Source organism: Cetorhinus maximus, chromosome 7 (genome assembly GCF_964194155.1).
Source record: "Cetorhinus maximus chromosome 7, sCetMax3.hap1.1, whole genome shotgun sequence".
In the NCBI taxonomy this organism is placed as follows: Eukaryota; Metazoa; Chordata; class Chondrichthyes; order Lamniformes; family Cetorhinidae; genus Cetorhinus; species Cetorhinus maximus.
The window spans coordinates 110,107,193-110,126,779 of NC_135885.1; the positions used below are offsets into that span (position 1 = coordinate 110,107,193).

The following is a 19,587-nucleotide window of genomic DNA, read 5'->3' on the forward strand; positions in this document are numbered from 1 at the left end:
AGGGAGGTAATCATAGAGTGGGAGCTTGACTCACCCAGTCAATAAAAGGGCACATAGATGCACATGCACAACACATCCAAATAATTAGACTGTTGTCATAAATGGGAAATATTTTTTACAAAGGTGCACGATATCTACAGTGAGTGAACACTGTGCCACCATAGTGATGTCGTAATTTACATACGAATTAGGAGCAGGAGTAAGGCCATTCGGCCGCTCAAACCGGCTCCACTGTTCAATAAGATCATGGCTGATCTGATTGTAACCACAACTCCACATTCCTGCCTAGCCTTGATAACCCTTCACTCCCTTGCTTATCAAGAATCTACCTACCTCTGCCTTAAAAATATTCAAAGACTCTGCTTCCACCGCCTTTTGAGGAAGAGAGTTTCAAAGACTCACGACCTTCTGAGAGAACTCTTCATCTCTGCCTTAAATGGGTGACTCCATATTTTTAAACAGTGACCCCTAGTTCTTTACACATCCACCCTGTCAAGACCCCTCAAGATGTTTCAATCAAGTGGCCTTTTACTCTTCTAAACTCCGTGGGTACAAGCCCAGCCTGTACAACCTTTCCTCAGAAGACAATCCACCCATTCCAGTAATTAGTCTAGTAAACTTTCTTTGAGCTGCTTCCAATGCATTTATATTCTTACATTCTTAGTCTTTCTAATCCTGTCGCTATGTCTAGATTCATCCCCGACATACACAGAAGAGGTGGAGGCAGCCTGCTGACTGTTACGCCCTGTTGTCTGTGATGACCTTGGCGGGCATTTATTGGAGGCCCGAGGCCTAGAGGGCCCTGGCCTGCTTTGGGTCTCCTGCCTTGAGGCAGGTGAGCCCTCTTCGGCCTGTGGAGCTGGAGCTGTTGGGGTCACAAGCAGAGGGGATTGGGAAAAGGTGGACAACCTTGGAGTCACGTGGCTGGATGGCCCGGGGGTGTCCAGCTGATGGACCTGCTCCCTTTGGGTATCCAAGGCCACATGCCTGACTCCTTGAGGAGAAGGGGTTCCTGGAATGAGGTCAAGGTGATCCTCCCTTTCTCGTCTAGCCACTGATGTATCTCACCTATACCTGGAGCAATAGAGTGCAAGTTCAAACGCAAATCTGGCAGAACCTGCTGGACCAGGGTCTCCAAGGCGGCCGCAACCCTTCCTGTGGTGATCTCAAGGTGCTTTCATGTTGGAACTACGACATCAGACTGAACGCAGACAGACTTCTCCATCCTTCACTCTAGTCTGTTGACTGCCCCTCGCAACTCTGCCTGAAGTTCTGCCACCTGACATTGCACCTCCAGTATGTTAGCAATAGCTGCTTCCAGAGGCTCATCACCTGATTTGGGCACAATGGGCACCTGTTCTCCAGCAGTCCTCTGAGTGCCAGAGACCTGAGCTGTCACTGCCTCCAGCTGCTGTGGATATGTGCCTGTGAGATGTTCTCCATAAAGTGATCTGGTGGATCTCTGCGCTGGTGGAGGTGGCAGGTGCATGTAGTGACAGGCCTTCAGGAGCATCCTCAGCATCCTCCTCTGAGGCGGCCTGGGGACTGGGGCTTATGGTATGTCTCGAGCTCTGTCTGGGCCTGCTGGTGACTTTAAGCAGCCAGAATACAACATTGCATATCACTCACTGTGGAGGGATGATCTGTACTAGCTTGCTGGGAGAAGCTGATCTCTCCGTCGCCACAGGACCAATCCCTGTCCTCCCCTGCCAACTCAGCAGCATCCTCCTTGAATAAAGTGAGCTTGTGGATGTCGGCTGTCCATTGTCCCATCTGGGATCTCTCCCTTCTGTTGTGGGCAAGCTTGGCCTGGAAAATGGATGGAATGTGTTGAGAAGGAATGGAGCAGAGGTTGGGAAGCATGTGTGTGCTACCGTGTGTGCTGAGCCCTCCCATCTTCAGTTGGGGCTGAAGATGCTGTTTGTGCAGGATGATAGATGAGATGCTGGTGATGTTAAAGTACCCGCGAGACAATCAGTGCTAACGTCTTCCACTGCTAATATTGTGTGAGGTTCCTGAGCAATGTAACCCTTAGTGCATGATTTCATTGTGAGAATGTGAGTTTGGAGTGAGCTGCAAGTTGACTCAGACTGGCAGAACATTCACCCTCTTCCTGCACTGTAGGGTGTTTTGTTGGAGGTTTCCTGCAACACAGACATTCTCTGACTGCCTTCCAGGCCGGCGAGGTGAGGTTCATGAACCTGCTGGTTCCAACCCTTGGGTGGAGGACATCCCAGTATTGGTGAACGCCTTGGACAAGAGCCTCAAGGAAGCCATGGCTGAACCTCAGGGCTTCTGTCTTTTTCTCCTGGGGGCCATCTCAGGAACTAGCGATAATACAGCTGGGCTTGCAGAGAGTGAATGTGTGTGTTCGAGTGGCATTTAAATATGGTGCCAGGACCTTGGACCCCAGTAAGTGATGGCAGAGCGGACCAATTAGTGCCCGCCCTGCCATGTGATTGGGAGAGATGCTCGCCGATGTATAATTATTGAGCTTCTAAGCGTAAAATTGGGCATGATACCCATCACGCTGTCCGGCAGGGAACACGCAGTTTATCCTGCCCGTCGCCAGGCTTAGCCTCCGGAGTGCAAAACTCCACCCTGTAAGTGCTGTGACACATTTCATGAATGCTGAGCTCCCAGAATCTGAAATGATGAACAATTAAATTAAGCACTACTTAATGCTTGCTTTGTCCCATCTCTTTCAGAAATGCCTTGTAATGCGTCATGAGTGATGTTTTGAATGTGTTTTCTTTTTAAATGTCCTCAAGGCAGTATTAAGGTTTGCTAATGGTGGTTGTACTAAAATAACACTGTGTGCATTAGGAAACATTTACAAAAGGAGATTTAGTTTTGTGTTAATTCTGATACATATTATAGAGCAGAACCACTTAGTGGTGGATTCTCTGTCTAAAGTATGTTCCAGTGTGTAGATATTTTTCAAATTGGGAAAATGGCGCAGACAACTTTTAAGAAGCTGATGGCTGGTTGACTTTTTAAAAATTATCTAAAGAGAAAAAAATTGCAGGGCTTTGTAAAAAGACGGGAGTAGAACAAGTTTGGCAGCTCTTATAAAGAGACGGACCAAGTGGCCTCCATTTGGTGGTGTAACCAATCAATGATTCTATGATCTTAATATTTCTATTTCTACACGCAATAATGTCTGATTTAAAAATAAAAAAACAAAATACTGCAGATCCTGGAAATCTGAAATAAAAATAGAAAGTCCTGGAAATATATTCAGCAAGTCTGGCAGCATCTGTGGAGAGAGAAACATTCAGGTCAGTTCAGATGAAAGGTCACAGATCTGAAATGTTACCTCTATTTTTCTCTGCACAGGGGCTGTCAGACCTGCTGAGTATTTTCAGCATTTTCTGTTTTTATTTAAAAATAACTCCCGATAAAGCCCTTTTAAATGTTATTTTTGCCAAATATTCCCTCTCCATCCTTCTTTCAACATGATTCTATGAGGGCTTGTTGATCTCCAATACCTTCCCTACATGTTCATTATTCATGTATGAGCCTTAAAAGTGAATGTTGACAAGTGATTCAATCAAAGCTGAGCCTGATCCTGGTGACATGAACTTTAGCTCGGGGGTTGCTGGAAAGCAGGCCTTTTTTTTCCCTCTGTAACCTACAGGTGCTGAGGTCTGTTATCATGCTTAGTGAGCTCAAGGCTTGTTTATCTTGAGCTTTTTCAGATGAGACATTGAAACCAAGATCCCTTCTGCCCTCTCATGTGGAGGTAAAAAATCCCTTGCCTATGAAGAACAGCAGGATTTTCAACTGCGGGGTCCTTGATCCCTGAGGAAGGCCGGTTGCTGACCTGCCAAGTGCCTGAGTGGAACAAGATGCATTGGGCTTTCCCGAAAAGAGGCAAGGGGAGGGCTCTTGAGCCGGTGGCCAAGACCCCCGTTGTCTCCACAAAATCCCACCCAATTTAACTTGGCACAGATCAAGAATGAGCTTTGGAATCTTAATTATTGCTTGGTTCCTTACCAGGCAGTGCATTTCACATTTAAGCCATTGTGAGAGTTTATTTTTACTGTTCAGCTGTTTCATTGGCATCAAAAGTTTACTGAGCTCTTAGAATGTGTTTGTGGTTTGACATACTAAGCAGTACATTACTATAATCAATTTAGAGAAAGGTTGATTTACCACTGGGTAATTTATACCTTACATAGAATGTACAGCACAAGAACAAACCATTTGGTCCAGCTGCCACTTGCAGAAATTTTATACTCCACAATTTTAGATCACAATTACTTATCTTTACAGCATGTTTTTCAGTTCTGAACAGCAATATAGTGAGCATTTCTGGCAATTCATGTTTTTGCATGTTTGACAACTAAAGTGCTTTGTTTAGCTTACATTGGTGAAAACTGTCCCCCTAACAGAAAGCCAGCTCTAAGAAAGTGCGCCTTTCAGGATATGGTGTTGAACTTGCTATTAAAAGTACAGAATACAAAGCAGTGGATGACACTCAGTTTGGAGGTATGAGTTTTATTTTCATTTCTACATATAAAATGTGTTCAAGCTTAATTAGTTGGAGTAAATGTTTCAGTTAGACCTTTTTCTGTTGTACCTCTCTTTTTATGCACCCATCTCATGAGATGTCATGTTTCAGGTAAAGTCCAATGTTTTCTTTAAATATGTAGCTGTTAACTCTATTTGCATAGCCATGCGAGATAAGTGGAAACCACTGACTACATTAGCGCATTCTTGTTCAAAAATACATTTACCAATTCTGCTGAAAGCAAGAGAAGTTCAAGTTCATATAATACCTCTTGTATGAGACATGATCATCTTCAAGCTTCACACAAGTTACATTTTTAAGTGCAGTGACCATTATGCTGTTAAATACAGCAGTTATTCTTCATTATCATCATCCATGTAGCAATGATATCCAGTTAATTCATGATTTTGGCCCTATTTTTTGAGGGAGGAATGTAGACTATAATTTCAGGATAATTTCTTACTTTTTGTCAAATTGTGTCATCGTATCTTTAAAATCCAGCTGAACAGGAAGTAAAGATCTTGTGTAACTTCTCATTTGAATGATGGTAGAAATGACAATGGAACACTCCTGCACTGAGGTGTCTGTATTGATTAAGTGTTCACATCCTGGCGTGGGATTGAAAAGTGTTTTGTCTTGGTGATTGAGGTCATTTATATTGAGGAGAGGCATTTCATCAGCCCAAATACAATGTATGCATTCTGTTTATTTGCCTTTATCATTATCATCATAACTGGAGTACTGTTTCTCATAGCTCACATAATAAAGGAAACTACGATGGTATGAGGCGCGAGTTAGCTATGATGGTATGGGAAACGTTACTTAAAGGGATTACGGTGGATAGGCAATGGCAAACATTCAAAGAGCCCATGGGTGAACTGCAACAATTGTTTATTCCTGTCTGGCGCAAAAGTAAAGCAGGAAAGGTAGCCAAACTATGGCATATAAGGGAAATTAGAGATAGTATTAGATGCAAGGAAGAGGCATACAAATTGGCCAGAAAAAACAACAGACCTGAGGATTTTGAGCAGTTTAGGATTCAGCAAAGGAAGACCAAGCGATTGATTAAGAAGGGGAAAATAGAGTATGAGAGTAAGCTTGCAGGAAACATAAAAACTGACTGTTAAAGTTTCTATAGGTATGTGAAGAGAAAAAGATTGGTGAAGAAAAATGTAGGTCCCTTACAGTCAGAAACAGGAGAATTTATAATGGGGATCAAAGAAATGGCTGACCAACTAAGTGCATACTTTGGTTCTGTCTTCATAAAGGAGCACACCAGAAATGTTGGGGAACACAGGGTTTAGTGACAGGGAGGAACTGAAAGAAATCAGTGTTAGTAGGGAAATGGTGTTGGGGAAATTGATGGGATTGAAGGCCGATAAATCCCCAGGGCCTGATAATCTACATCCCAGAGTATTTAAGGAAGTGGCCCTAGAAATAGTGGATGCATTGGTGGTCATCTTCCGAGATTCTATAGACTCTGGAACAGTTCCTACAGATTGGAGGGTAGCTAATGTAACCCCACTATTTAAAAAGGGAGGCAGAGAGAAAACGGAATTATAGACCAGTCAGCCTGACGTCAGTAGTGGGGAAAATTCTAGAGTCCATTATAAAAGATTTAATAGCTGAGCATGTGGAAAACAGTGGCAGAATCAGGTGAGTCAGCATGGATTTATGAAAGGGAAATCATGCTTGACAAACCTACTGGAATTTTTTGAGGATGTAACCAGTAGAGTTGATGAGGGGGAGCCAGTGGATGTGGTTTATTTGGACTTTCAGAAGGCTTTCGACAAAGTCCCACATAAGAGATTGGCGTGTAAAATTAAAGCGCATGGGATTGGGGGTAGTGTATTGAGATGGATAGAAAACTGGTTGGCAGACAGGAAACAAAGAGTGGGAATAAATGGGTCTTTTTCTGAATGGCAGGCAGTGCCTAGTGGGGTACCATAGGGATCGGTGCTGGGACCCCAGTTATTCACAATATATATTAATGATTTAGATAAGGGAATTAAGTGTAATATCTCCAAATTTGCAGTTGACACAAAGCTGGATGGGAGGGTGAGCTGTGAGGAGGATGCAGAGATCCTTCAGTGTGATTTAGACAAGCTGAGTGAATAGATGCAATATAACGTGGATAAATGTGAGGTTATCCACTTTGGTAGCAAAAACAGGAAGGCAGATTATTATCTGAATGGCTATAAATTGAGAGAGAGGAATGTGCAACGAGGTCTAGGCGTCCTCGTACACCAGTCGCTGAAGTTAAGCATGTAGGCGGTAAAGAAGGCAAATGGTATGTTGGCCTTCATAGCCAGAGGATTCGAGTACAGGAGCACAGATGTTTTGCTCCAATTGTACAGGGCCTTGGTGAGACCATGCCTGGAATATTGTGTGCAGTTTTGGTCTCCTTATCTGAGGAAGGATGTTCTTGCTATAGAGGGAGTGCAGCGAAGGTTTACCCAACTGATTCCTGGGATGGCGGGACTGACATATGAGGAGAGATTGAGTCGGTAAGGATTATATTCGCTGGAGTTCAGAAGAATGAGAGGGGATCTCATAGAAACCTATAAAATTCTAACAGGACTAGACAGGGTAGATGCAGGAAGGATGTTCCCGATGGTGGGGGAGTCCCGAACCAGGGGTCACAGTCTGAGGATATGGGGTAGACCATTTAGAACTGAGATGGGGAGAATTTTCTTCACCCAGAGAGTGGTGAGCCTGTGGAATTTGCTACCACAGAAAGTAGTTGAGGCCAAAACATTGTATGTTTCCAAGAAGGAGTTAGAAATAGCTCTTGGGGCGAAAGGGATCAAAGGATATGGGGAGAAAGCGGGAGCAGGCTGTTGAGTTGGATGATCAGCCATGATCATAATGAATGGTGGAGCAGGCTCGATGGGCCGAATGGCCTACTCCTGCTCCTATTTTCTATGTTTCTATGTAAAACCACAATTCACACCTGGGTAACTATAGCACTGACCACCCCCCGCTCTGACCCTCCACTGGATCCCTTGTCTACACCCAATACCTCAACTACCTTCCAGCCTCACAGCTGCCCCTCCCTGACCACTGGAACCCCCACCCCTTCTCTCCTGTCAAAGTCGCTTAGACCTTTAAACTTACTGGTTTAAGGCAGCTAGTCAAATCAAAAGGCAGCGTGGTTTGGCTTTCCCCAATGCCGCTGTACTGCACCCAAGAGACTCCAGGAGCACATTGCACATTTCTCAGCAGCCCTGTGTCAGAAGTCTGGTCGTGAAATGTGCAGCTCCAGTGTAGGTGAAGTGCAAAGGAGCAGAGTGGCAATCTGACAGGTGATTTCACTCCACGGAAGAGGCAGCTTAATATATTTACCTAGGTATTGGGCAGATAAAAGCTACCTCTGCCTTATATAGCACACTAAGCTTAATTACTGAAGTGGCCTCTGAGGCTGAACCCAAGAAAAATATCTTCTGAAAAAAGAAATAAAAATATAGCAATCTTGCAGTGGAAAAGATTTATAGTGGTGAATATTTTTAATGTAAGAAGTTATTAGTAACCCTCAAGTTTGTGCTAAAGTAGTACATACCTGTGTCAATTGTGTAAATCACTGTGTAATTGTGTGACAAATATTGTACCTAACTTTAATCTAGGTACAAATACTACTCTGCTGGAAGAAGATGATGACATCGATGAAGTTCAGGGATTTCATTTTAGGAAATTGAAGTAAGTTATTTTTATTTTGGTCCTGGCTGTGTCACCTCTTTCTCCAACTAATAGTCACAAATGTACATTGATTATAGAATCATACAGCAAATAAAGTTATTTGGCCCATCATGTTTGGCTCCATGTAGCTGGTGGCATTCCAGTAAATCTCTGCAGCACCTTCCTAAAGCGTGGTGCCCAGAATTGAGCACAATATTGTAGCTGAGACCTAAACAATGATTTATAAAGATAACTTTCTTGCTTTTGTACTTGATACCTCTATTCACAATGTCAAGGATCCAGTATATTTTTTAATACATTCTTATCAACATGTTCTGCCACCTTCAAAGATTTGTTTATATGAATTTCCAGATCTCCGTTCCTGTACCCCTGCTTTAAAATTGTTCTGTTTGGTTTAGATCAATCCTCCTTATTCTTTCTTCCAGAATGCTACACTTCATAATTCTCTGCATTATTCTTCTACCATGTATTTGTCCATTTCACCAGTCTCTCAATGTCCTCCTGAAGTGTACTATTATCATTTTCACTGTTTACTAAAAGTCTATAAAAAGAAAATACTTCAGAGCTGGAAATCTGAAATAAAAACAGTAAATAGTAGAAACACTCAAGCAGGTCTGCCAACATCTGTCAAGAAAGAAACTGATTTAAAGTTTCATGTTGATGAACAGTTCTGCCTTTTGTGTCGTCTTTGAAATTTTGACTCTGTGCCCAAGTCCAGGTCATCATCATATATTGGAGAGCTCTGGACACTACTGTATACTTACCTCCAGTCTGAAACACTAATCTGCACTATTACTTTCAGCCTTGTGTCTCTTATGTTACGACCGATGCAGTTGGTAAAGCGGAGTTATTTAAAAATCCCAGAAGGAAACTTTCATAACCCATTATTTTAAGTGTTATGTTTAAGATGCGATTCTAAATTCAGGAATCAGGCCACCAGTTCTTGAGGTTTAACATCAAACTAAATGAAACATTTTATTAATTTACACAGGTTAAAATATATACACATGGCTACAAATTGCTACAATCATAACTTTTAACAAATTCCCAAACTAAGCTCCATTAAGGCAACAGCAACCCATAGACTTAACCAAACCCCAGGCAAAGCATTTTCACCTTACGAATTCAAAATGAAGTTCTTTTCACTTTGGTTCCTGTGGAGCCAGTTGGAGGCTTACAGCTGCCTTTTGATCTCACATTGCCTGGGCTCTGCACACACAAAAACTGCTAAACCTCTCTAACAATAAAACCCCTTTCATTATACCAATTTTATTAATAATATGAACATATTGCTTGGTAGTTGCTAGAGAGGTGTCCGTTTTCATCCTACTTCTTGAATGCTGTATTCAAAAATGCAAATGCATGCTATCTCTCTTACATATCAAAACTAGTAAACATCAAAGCACCCAGACTAGCTGGCTTTAATCCAATTCAGACACACCCACAGTCTAAACCTCTATTTTAAAAGAAAAATCTTTTCCAATAATGTTATATACATTAATAGCTTCATGACACTTAGCCAATTTTGTAACCACGCTGCCACTGTTGCTTTAATCTCATGGGTAACAATTTAGCTAACATATCTATAACATTAAATGCACTACCTTCATCAACATTATTATTTCATCGAAAAACTTGATGAAGTTTTCAGTCATGATCTCTCATCAACAAATTCATGTTGACTGTCATTTATTAACCTGTGTTTTTCCAAGTGACTTTTAAATTTGTCCCAGATTATGGTCTCAAGTTTCCTCACCATCAGTGTTACTGGAGTTTTCACTCTTCCCACTTTGTTGAACAGGGGTCTAACTGTTATTCAGTCTCGAGATTGATGTGTAATGTTTGTTGAAGGCTGAGAAATATAGAAAGCAGGATTGCAAGACTCTTAACTAGGGGGTCTCACTACTCTCTAAGATCCTTACACCGTACTTGATATTAATGACACAAAACAAATTATGGATACAATTTCCACTTTATGTGGAAAGTCTTTATTAACCCCCTAAGCAATAATATACTCACAACGCCAGTTGCTTAGTAAGACCCGCGTACAAGAGCTCGTCCCCGGGTGGCTGGACCGCTGATTGAATTCCTTTTTTTTGGAAAAATATATTTTATTCATAAAATATCTGAAAGAACATTACAAAACGTTTCAAAATGGCCATCACAAAAGTGCCATCATGTTCAAGTTTTCCACATAGACCATGAGGTGCTTCAATACAATCAATGAATATTACAGAGGAGCAGGCCTAGCACCTTTGTGTGAGTATTTGGCAGCAGCAGGGTGAGGAGGCTCTGGAGCCCTGATATGTCCCACTCTGGTTGGGGTGGGCCATGCGTGAAGAGAGGCCATGTGCAATTTTCACAAATCTTCTCTCATTTTCAGGAGAAGAATGCTCATAATGCTGCAGAGCGTGTGAGAACTGGTGGCGGCCAGGTGCAGATCACCATTCTTAGCTGCTTCGAGCAGGAGGCCCTGGATCTGGAGAGGCACCATGCACTCAGGCCCACTGGTGTCGGTGAGGCTGGGGTGCCACAGCCAGGTATTTATGCCCAACAGTGAGGTCAGCATTGTTCTCCCAACAGCCATAGCACTGCTGAATGTTAATTGATTTAATTTTGCAACATGGCTTGACCATTGTTTATGGAACGAAGAGCGCATAATGATCCGGGGGACAAGGAGCACTTTGTCATTGCTGACCTGATCTGAGGTCCGTGTTCTTCCTTTCAGCATCAACGGAGCACGGCCGGGAGGAGGAGCAGCGGAGGCTCCCTCTCACACCTGAGGGGCCTGAAGTCTCACCAGCATCACACCATCACTGCCAAGCAGGGACCAGCGCAGATACTCGCACCTCGGTGGGAATTAGAACATCGGCTAGTGTCCCGGGACACAGTGGTGAGGGCATTTCACAGTCGCTGGAGGAACTGGCAGAGACAGAGAGTGCCCATGGCGCCAGTAGCCAGAGGGCTGCAGGGGATCAGGCACATGCTCAGTCGGTGCCTGAAGATGTGCCTCTGGAGTCGTCTGCATTGCAGCAAGCGCAGGAAATGCGGCCGGGTGTGCAGAAGCATCTGAGGGAGATACATGAGGCTATGCTTGGCTTGGTCTTCGTGGTGGAGGAGTCTACGTGAATGATCACCGAAGCAATGAGCCACATGTCCTAGCGTCATGTGCCCTCCATGGAGAGAGTGGCGACTCTCGTGGAGAGGTTCCTCCAGGATACCCATCAGAGCTTCCTTGGGATGCGTTCTGACCAGCAAGCCCTCGCATCAGCATTGACCTCAGCTGGTCAGTGCCTGTGTGGGAGATGGTGTGGGCACTAAATTTCCCAGCTTGGTGCCCATCCATCCACGGTGAGCGTGGAGGTCTGAAGTGACCTCACATCGGTGCAGCAGCTGCCTGTTGTCTCTGTAGGCACCTCTCAGGGTGCTCTGGATGAGGGCAGCAACTCCTCCACCCCTCTCCCAGTGACCGTTGCATCTGGTAAGGCTGCGACGACTGGGGAGATGCCAGTTGTGGAATTGGCAGATCCCTCCCAGGCGGGGCCAGCACAGGCTCCTTGGGTCAGAGGACGACCACCAAGGTCATTGAGGCCAACAGGACAGCAGAGTCAGCAGGCTGTCTCAGATGCCACTCCCAGCGATGGGGCAGCACCAAGACGCCGGAAACATAAACATAAGGCACCTTAGGCACAACACGGGTTTATCACTGATGCTTTTGTGTTAGCCCGAGATGAGGTCTTTATGATTTACTTTGAATTGGAACACCATTGTCATTTTGTTTCATTAAGTTTCTTTGCTTGTGATATTAAATTCAGACATGTGACCATGGCTGAGGGTGCGTCTTTTCTTCTGCATGTGTATGGTTTCCAAAAATGTTAAGAGTGCTTTGTGAGACATTCAGCTGTATTAACAAGGCCCTTAGTTACTGTTCCTAACCTGGAAGATTTGGTACTTAGGTGTCGAGTATGGAGCCTACAGCCCAGGCTGGTCCTGGTGGTCCATCTGTGGTGTGCTAGCTGAAGGTTCATTGGATTAGGTGTCCCTGCCTCCCTGGAGTATGCCCGGGTCAGAGTCTATCCCTTCAGCATTTCCCTGTGCGTGCTCATCCTCGGACTCACTGTTGGACTCATTGTGTGCAGCCACAGCCACTGTGTCGGCGTCTTCATCGTCCACTGCATCCCCGCTTTCCAGCACAAGATTGTGCAGAGCGCAGCATGCTAACACCAACATCAACACACGATCTGGAGGGTACTGGAGTGCGCTCCCTGAGCAGTCCAGGCATCGGAAGCGCATCTTGAGAAGACCAATGGTTCTCTCCACCACAGCCCTAGCAGAGGCGTGGCTCCTATTGTACCACTGCTCAGCTGGATGGCAGAGAGCCACTTTCTGAGGGGATAGCCCTTGTCATCCAGCAGCCATCCATCCAGCTGTGCTGGAGCACTTAAGAGACCCGGCATCTGGGAGTGTCTGAGGATGTAGGCATCTTGGGAGCTGCCTGGCTACCTTGCACAGACTTGTAGAATCTGCATCCTGTGATCACACACTATCTGCACGTTCATGGAGTGGAAGCCCTTCCTATTAACGAAGGCACTGGGCTCACCTGCTGGCACCTTAATGGCCACATGTGTACAGTCTATTGCACCCTGGGCGCAGGGGAAGCCTGCAATGGCCGTGAAGCCTCTGGCTCACTGTGTCTGGCTTGCCTGGTCCCAACGGAAGTGGATGAAGGTCAATGCCGCCTGAACAGAGCATCTGTGACCTGCTTGACACAAGTGTGGACAGCTGATTGGGAGACACCACAAAGATCACCCACTGAGCCCTGGAAATAGCCAGAGGCATAGAAGTAGAGGGGAGCTGTGACCTTCAGAGCCGCAGGCATGGGGTGTCCACCCACACAGTTAGGCCCAATCATCTGACAGATATAGTTGACTGTCTCCCTTGAGAGAGCCTCCTTCGGCACTGCACCTCAGTCATATTGAGGTAGCTGCTTCGCCCCCTGTATACCCTGGCAGCAGGATAGTGGCGTCTTCTGCGGCCCCTTCCGCCTTAGACTACCTCTTGCCCCTGTGCCCCTTGTGCCTGCGCCTGTACTCCCAAAGGTGGCTCCCCTGGAGGTTGAATGTGCACTCCTGGCCTCCTTCCCCTTCTAGGCTTCCCTTCCTCCTCAGGGGAGGTGCCTCCAGTAGAGAGTTGAGCTCCCATTCCCAGGCTATGGGAAGGCTTCCAGAAACCTCCAGGCCCAAAAAAGATTCCTCACTGTAGAGTGCTGACCTGAGGGTTAACAGTTCAGACAAAGCAGCTGGTCTGCGTTTTGAAGTATTGCAGATCACATAGGCAATTATCAAAAACTTTGAAAAATCAATATTTGAGAGAGCACACTCGCGACCCCAGTGAGCCCTCTTATCCTGCCTGTGGATGAGGTTTACACAAATGTGTCCTGCCCGTGTGGCGACCTGAAGGTTGCATGGGCGCCGAAAAATATCACGATGACGCGTGGTGACGTCGGGACGCTCGCCCGACGTTCCAATGGGAAAATTCTGCCCCAAAGAGCGTCTTTCACCGAGCTGATGATCCTCCAGCTGCAGTTGATGTTTGTCTCGGTGTGTGTCCCTGGGAACAGCCCGTAGAGCACAGAATCCTGTGTCACAGAACTGCTCGGGATGAACTTCGACAAAAACCACTGCATCTCCCTCCAGACCTTCTTTGCAAAGGCACATTCCACAAGAGGTGAACAATGGTCTCTTCCCTACCACAGCCATCTGGAGAGCGACGTGCTGAGTGGGTGAGACTCCTGGCATGTAGGAAGGATCTGACAGGGAGGGCCTTTCTCACAACCAGTCAAGCTACGTCTTGGTGCTTGTTGGAAAGTTCTGGCAATGAGGCATTCTGCCAAATGACTTTGACAGTCTGCTCGGGGAACCATCCGACAGAATCCACCATCTCCTTTTACTGCAGGGCCTCTAGGATGACATGTGCCGACCACTGCCTGATGGATTTGTGGTCAAAGGTGTTTCTCTGCATAAATTTTCCCATGAGGGGCAGGTGGTCCAACTATTTGGAGCGTTCCGCGGTAGCGTGGCCAGACCCATCCTTTGCAACACCAGGGACAGGTAGAACCTCAGCATGTAGTGACACTTGGTGTTTGCGTACTGAGGGTCTACACACAGCTTGATGCAGCCACACACAAAGGCAGCCTTCAGTATGAGGGCGATGTTGGGTATTTTTTTTTCCCCCTTTATCAAGAGGCTTGTGCATTGTGCCCCTGCAAACACGGTCCATTTTCAACCTCCAGATAAAGCGAAAGATGGCTCGGGTGATTGCCACAGTGCAGGAGTGATCCTACGCACAACTTCCAGTAACTGACCAAATCACACTTCCTGGTTGCACCACCCCAGTGTCCTGGGGAGCTGTGGCTTTATACCCCTTTCTGATCGTTGTCTCTTGGCATATAAGGTAATGTCTTAAATTGAGTAATCTGATTGGATTATCAATCCCAACCCATGCAAAAACAACCTGCAAGCGGTCATTTCCTGCTCTCTGCCGGGGGTGTCTCCAGGTACCTTTCGGCAATGGATGTGATTTCAGTATCGTGGTAAGGCAGGAAGAAAGCCATTCACACATACCCGGGAAACCATTGTCTAGGTCAGTTTCTGTAATCAGGGTGTCTGTTGGTTAGTCACCGCCCCATGGCATGTCTTGGCTCGCCTGGGTCTGTGTGCGTGTATATGCTTGTCCAGCCTTTATTTTTTATATAAGTTCCATATCAGGCTCAGAGTTGATGTCTTTGGTGAAAAATCTTCCCCCTTTGTCCAATGTCGTCCTCACTCCATGTTCCTACCACCCATTTCTGAGCTCAGGACGTTGGTCCACCTCACAGCTGATTACGTTTTGACACAAGATAAAAATAATACATATTAAAAAGAAACAAAGAGAGGCCTTACAGCATCACAGCAATATTCAAAATATATAAATGCCTTACAGCATCCACCCTTAAGTGTATAATTTCGCCTACGAATATTACTACACTTGCAAATCTAATCCATTCACCTCATTCCATCCCATCAGGAATGTTTTCAACCACTGCTCTGCTCTGCTCTCCTGCGTTTGCATCAATGACATTGATCATAGAACAATAAATGACAGTACAACAACCGGAATGTGAGATATGATTCGTATCCAAGGATGTAGTTTTTGACGCTAAGACCAAGGCCCCACCAGTAGCCATTATCACAATGTCTGGTATTTCTACCTTAATTTCCTGTTCTTATGTTGAAGGGTATAAAAATGTTTGTTGGAATGTGAATCCTCTGTATCGGATCTATAAGATGTTCAGGCAACATAGAAACTAGGAGCCAGGAGTAGGCCATTCGGCCCTTCAAGCCTGCTCTGCCATTCATTATGATCATGGCTGATCATCCAACTCAATAGCCTGCTCCCGCTTTCTCCCCATACCCTTTGGTCCCTTTCGCCCCAAGATCTATATCTAACTCCTTCTTGGAAACATACAATGTTTTGGTCTCAACTACTTTCTGTGGTAACGAATTCCACAGGCTCAGCACTCTCTGAGTGAAGAAATTTCACCTCATCTCAGTCCTAAATGGTCTACCCCGTATCGTCAGACTGTGACCCCTGGCTCTGGACTCCCCCACCATCGGGAACATCCTTCCTGCATCTACCCTGTCTAGTCCTGTTAGAATTTTATAGGTTTCTATGAGATCCCCTCTCACTCTTCTGAGCTCCAGCGAATATAATGCTAATCGACTCAATCTCTCCTCATATGTCAGTCCCGCCATTCCGGGAATCAGTCGGGTAAACCTTTACTGCACACCCTCTATAGCAAGTACATCCTTCCTCAGATAAGGAGACCAAAACTGCACACAATATTCCAGGTATGGTCTCACCAAGGCCCTGTACAATTGCAGCAAGACATCCCTGTTCCTGTACTCGAATCCTCTGGCTATGAAGGCCAACATACCATTTGCCTTCTTTACTGCATGCTACACCTGCATGCTTACCTTCAGCGACTGGTGTACAAGGACACCCAGGTCTCGTTGCACATTCCTCTCTCTCAATTTATAGCCATCAGATAATAACCTGCCTTCCTGTTTTTCCTACCAAAGTGGATAACCTCACATTTGTCCATATTATACTGCATCTGCCATACATTTGCCCACACACTCAGCTTGTCCAAATCACACTGAAGCATCTCTGCATCCTCCTCACAGCTCACCCTCCCACCCAGCTTTGTGTCATCTACTAGGTCCTCCCACCTTTTCATCGCAAGGTTGTGCAGCGCGCAGCGAGCCACGATAATGCGTGACACCCTCTGGGGAGCGTACTGGAGTGCTCCACCAGATCTGTTGAGGTACCAGAATCTCATTTTCATGATCTCTACGGTGTGCTCCACCAAACTCCGGGTTGCAGCATGAGCCCCATTGTACCTTCTCTCAGCAGCAGTCTGAGGCCACTGCATGGGCATCATCAGCCATGTCCTTTGTGGGTAGCCCTTGTTCCTGAGGAGCCAACCTTGAAGCCTGTGTTGTCCCTAGAAGATGTCAGGGAACTGCTATAAGTCGTGGACACTTCCAGGGTATCTTGCACAAACATGCATGATCCATTTGTTATGGTCGCAGACCAACCAAACATTGAGAGAGTGGAAGTCTCTGCGGTTCCCCTACTGGGCTGATTGTTGCCAGGGAGATTTAAGAGCCTCGTGAGTGCAGTCGATGACACCCTGCATCTGTGGGAATCCGGATATCTCAGCAAAGCCCAGTGCTCTGGCGTCCTGGCTTGCATGATCCCTGTTGAAATTGACAAATGTGCGTGCCTTGGTAAAAAAGGCATCCGTGACCTCCTGGATACATTTAGGAGTGGAGGCTTGAGAGAGAGCGCACAGGTCCCCTGTGGAGCCCTGGAAGGAGTCACTGCCGTAGAAACTGAGCGCAATGGTCACCTTCACTGCCACTGTCAGTGAACACCCTCTGAGTCCCCGTGGTGCTAAATCCTGCAAATGGTGGCATGTGTGAGCGACCAGTTCCTTTAACATCGGTGATACTGATTCTCGCTCATCTGCAAGGTAGTACATGCACCGTCTATGGACCCAGGGTCTAGTGAAGCACCTACAAACAACAGCTCTCTGGGGTTCATTTTCTGTGTGTGGAGGAGGCCCTGCCACCCCTTGGTCTTGAGGGTTCTGCTTCTCCCTTTGGCAAGACACGTGCCTCTGTCACTTTCTTCTCCATCTACCCTCTTGCCTATAAGCAATGAGGCAGACAGAGAGATTATCAGGCACCATCTTCCTGATAGTCTCCTCACTGCAGTATCAAAGAGAGGCACAAGGGTCAGCAATTGTCTCCTGAGGACCACTCTTGGTCCATTCATCGCCTATGGCTGCCTCTCAAGGCCCCTTCACGCGAGCCGGAGAGTCCAGGCGACCACATGGATGCCCAGTGTTTAGTGCGTATGATGGTTCACCATGCCCATGCACTACCCCACATCATATGACCGAGTGGCGACAGCTTCAGCCCCTCGAATGCATCTTAGGTGCAGACATTGTCCTAACCTGCACTCCAAGGCTTTGCTTGGACCATGAAGGTGACTTTTCAATGTCTACTTAAACATAATGCCAGGGATTAGGAGCACATCCCTCTGTCAGTGTTCCATGGTGACCTTTCCCAAGGGTCACCTAATGGTTCTGCAGCACCACTGCACTCATTCGATTTTGAAGGCTGCGTGCAAGGGGTTAAAAGTAGAGCAACAATCATTGGCATTCAAAGGAATTAGTGCTGCTTGAGTGGGCACAGTTGCTTGACAGGCCTGACTCCAGGCATGTCAATTGAGCTCAAGCTAGATGGTCTCAGCTGTCGAAGAGTGCTCACCTTTGACACGTTTTTCCATTTGCCTGGCCTTTTCCTTCCCCACACCACCCCCCCAACCCCCAGCATGTGTTTGTGTGCAACTTTCAGTCTGTGCTGCCATGACCTGTCCTTCCCCCTTGTTGCCCTAGCCTCGAGGTTCCCTTCTCTCTGGCACCGTTGCCCTAACCCTGAGGTCCCCTTCTCTCCATCACTATTGTCCTAGCCCCAAGGTCCCCTTCTCTCCAACACTGTTACCCTTACCCCAAGGTCCCCTTCTCTCCAGCACTGTTGCCTAGCCCTGGCACCACAAGCCAGCTGCAAAGAAGCTAGTGTGGAGACTTGCCTGTGACACCCCTGAATCCACGGAGCTTCTTCCTTGCAACGGGATCCTCATGAGTGCTGCGCTAAGTTGTGTGCACTCATCTCCAAGTTCCCCTCAAAGTCCAGGATCCAGGTGCACACCTTTTAAAAGCAGTTGTAAATCATGCCTTTCTGAAATGAGGCTGATATGGGGTTTAAATTTGACGTGGGGGTTGATTGCGGCATGTGGCCACAGTAATGATATGCAATTATATTCAAATTTAGTTCCCAATATCCAATGGTGAGAAACGCGGCCCGCCATTGACAAGGGGAGGAGACAATCATTTCCCAGATTTACATCACTGCGAAACGTGCCTAGGGCCTTCTCGTGAGATTCTCCCATCTTACCATTGAATATGCCTGTCCATTTGATTTGCCACTCGGGGGTAAATCATACCCAAAACGGGCAGCAGCTCATGTAGCTGTCCTTTCAAGTCATTCCTTTCACTAATATTCAGCAGTGCATGAGCGTAAACATTCAATAATACCCATGCACCCAGTCTAACAGGTCAAGCTGGGGTAAAACAAAAAGTCCCGTCCAGATTAGGACAGATCAGGTCCCTGTACTGGTATTCCCATTGTATGGCTGTAACACAATATTCCCCCTTCCTTCAAATGCCACGTGCAGGGAACTCTGCTCCCTGGGTCACCATGATCGTGCAGTTTGGCCCTTCCTGATCCCAAGTGAACTCCTAGGTTGATGCTACATTTTCAGTTACATCATATGGGCAAACGAAAGTATCCCTTCTCCGAGTGCACCCACAGAAATCCTGGGCTACCCAAGTAATCCTGTCCACTTGTGCCGCATACCTAGGGTGTTGGTCATAATGTGACACATGGCCCTGACTTGCTACCCCAGTGTTTTTGACTCTAAAAAGAGGATTAGGTGTCTCCCCTTCCTTTAGGACAGGATAATACAGAATCAACCCTAGCATGCCTGTGTTACTGTTCCCCAGATGGCACTCATGTTTCACTGGGTACACCTGCATGAGTCCTCTGATTTTACAGATAACAGTGGTAAGTTGATAAATGGGCAGAGCCCTGAGATGTTTCTCAGTGACCCAGGAAGGCAGCTTCCCTTCCACAATCATTTGGAGGTTTTCACCAGCCAAGAACCATACATTGTGGAAGCATCATTTTCCGTAGCTTCCACAGAGG

General features: G+C 46.2%; 1 protein-coding gene across 2 annotated transcripts in view; it reads left to right on the forward strand.

The window, feature by feature from the left end:
- uggt2 (UDP-glucose glycoprotein glucosyltransferase 2) overlaps positions 1 to 19,587 on the forward strand; it is a 400,098-nt gene that overhangs the window by 77,835 nt on the left and 302,676 nt on the right. For both annotated transcript variants that reach the window (XM_078545909.1, XM_078545910.1), the window contains exons 7-8: positions 4,398 to 4,494; positions 8,140 to 8,212. In XM_078545909.1, coding sequence (XP_078402035.1) covers positions 4,398 to 4,494; positions 8,140 to 8,212 — 170 coding nt within the window. The remainder of the gene's footprint in view (positions 1 to 4,397; positions 4,495 to 8,139; positions 8,213 to 19,587) is intronic.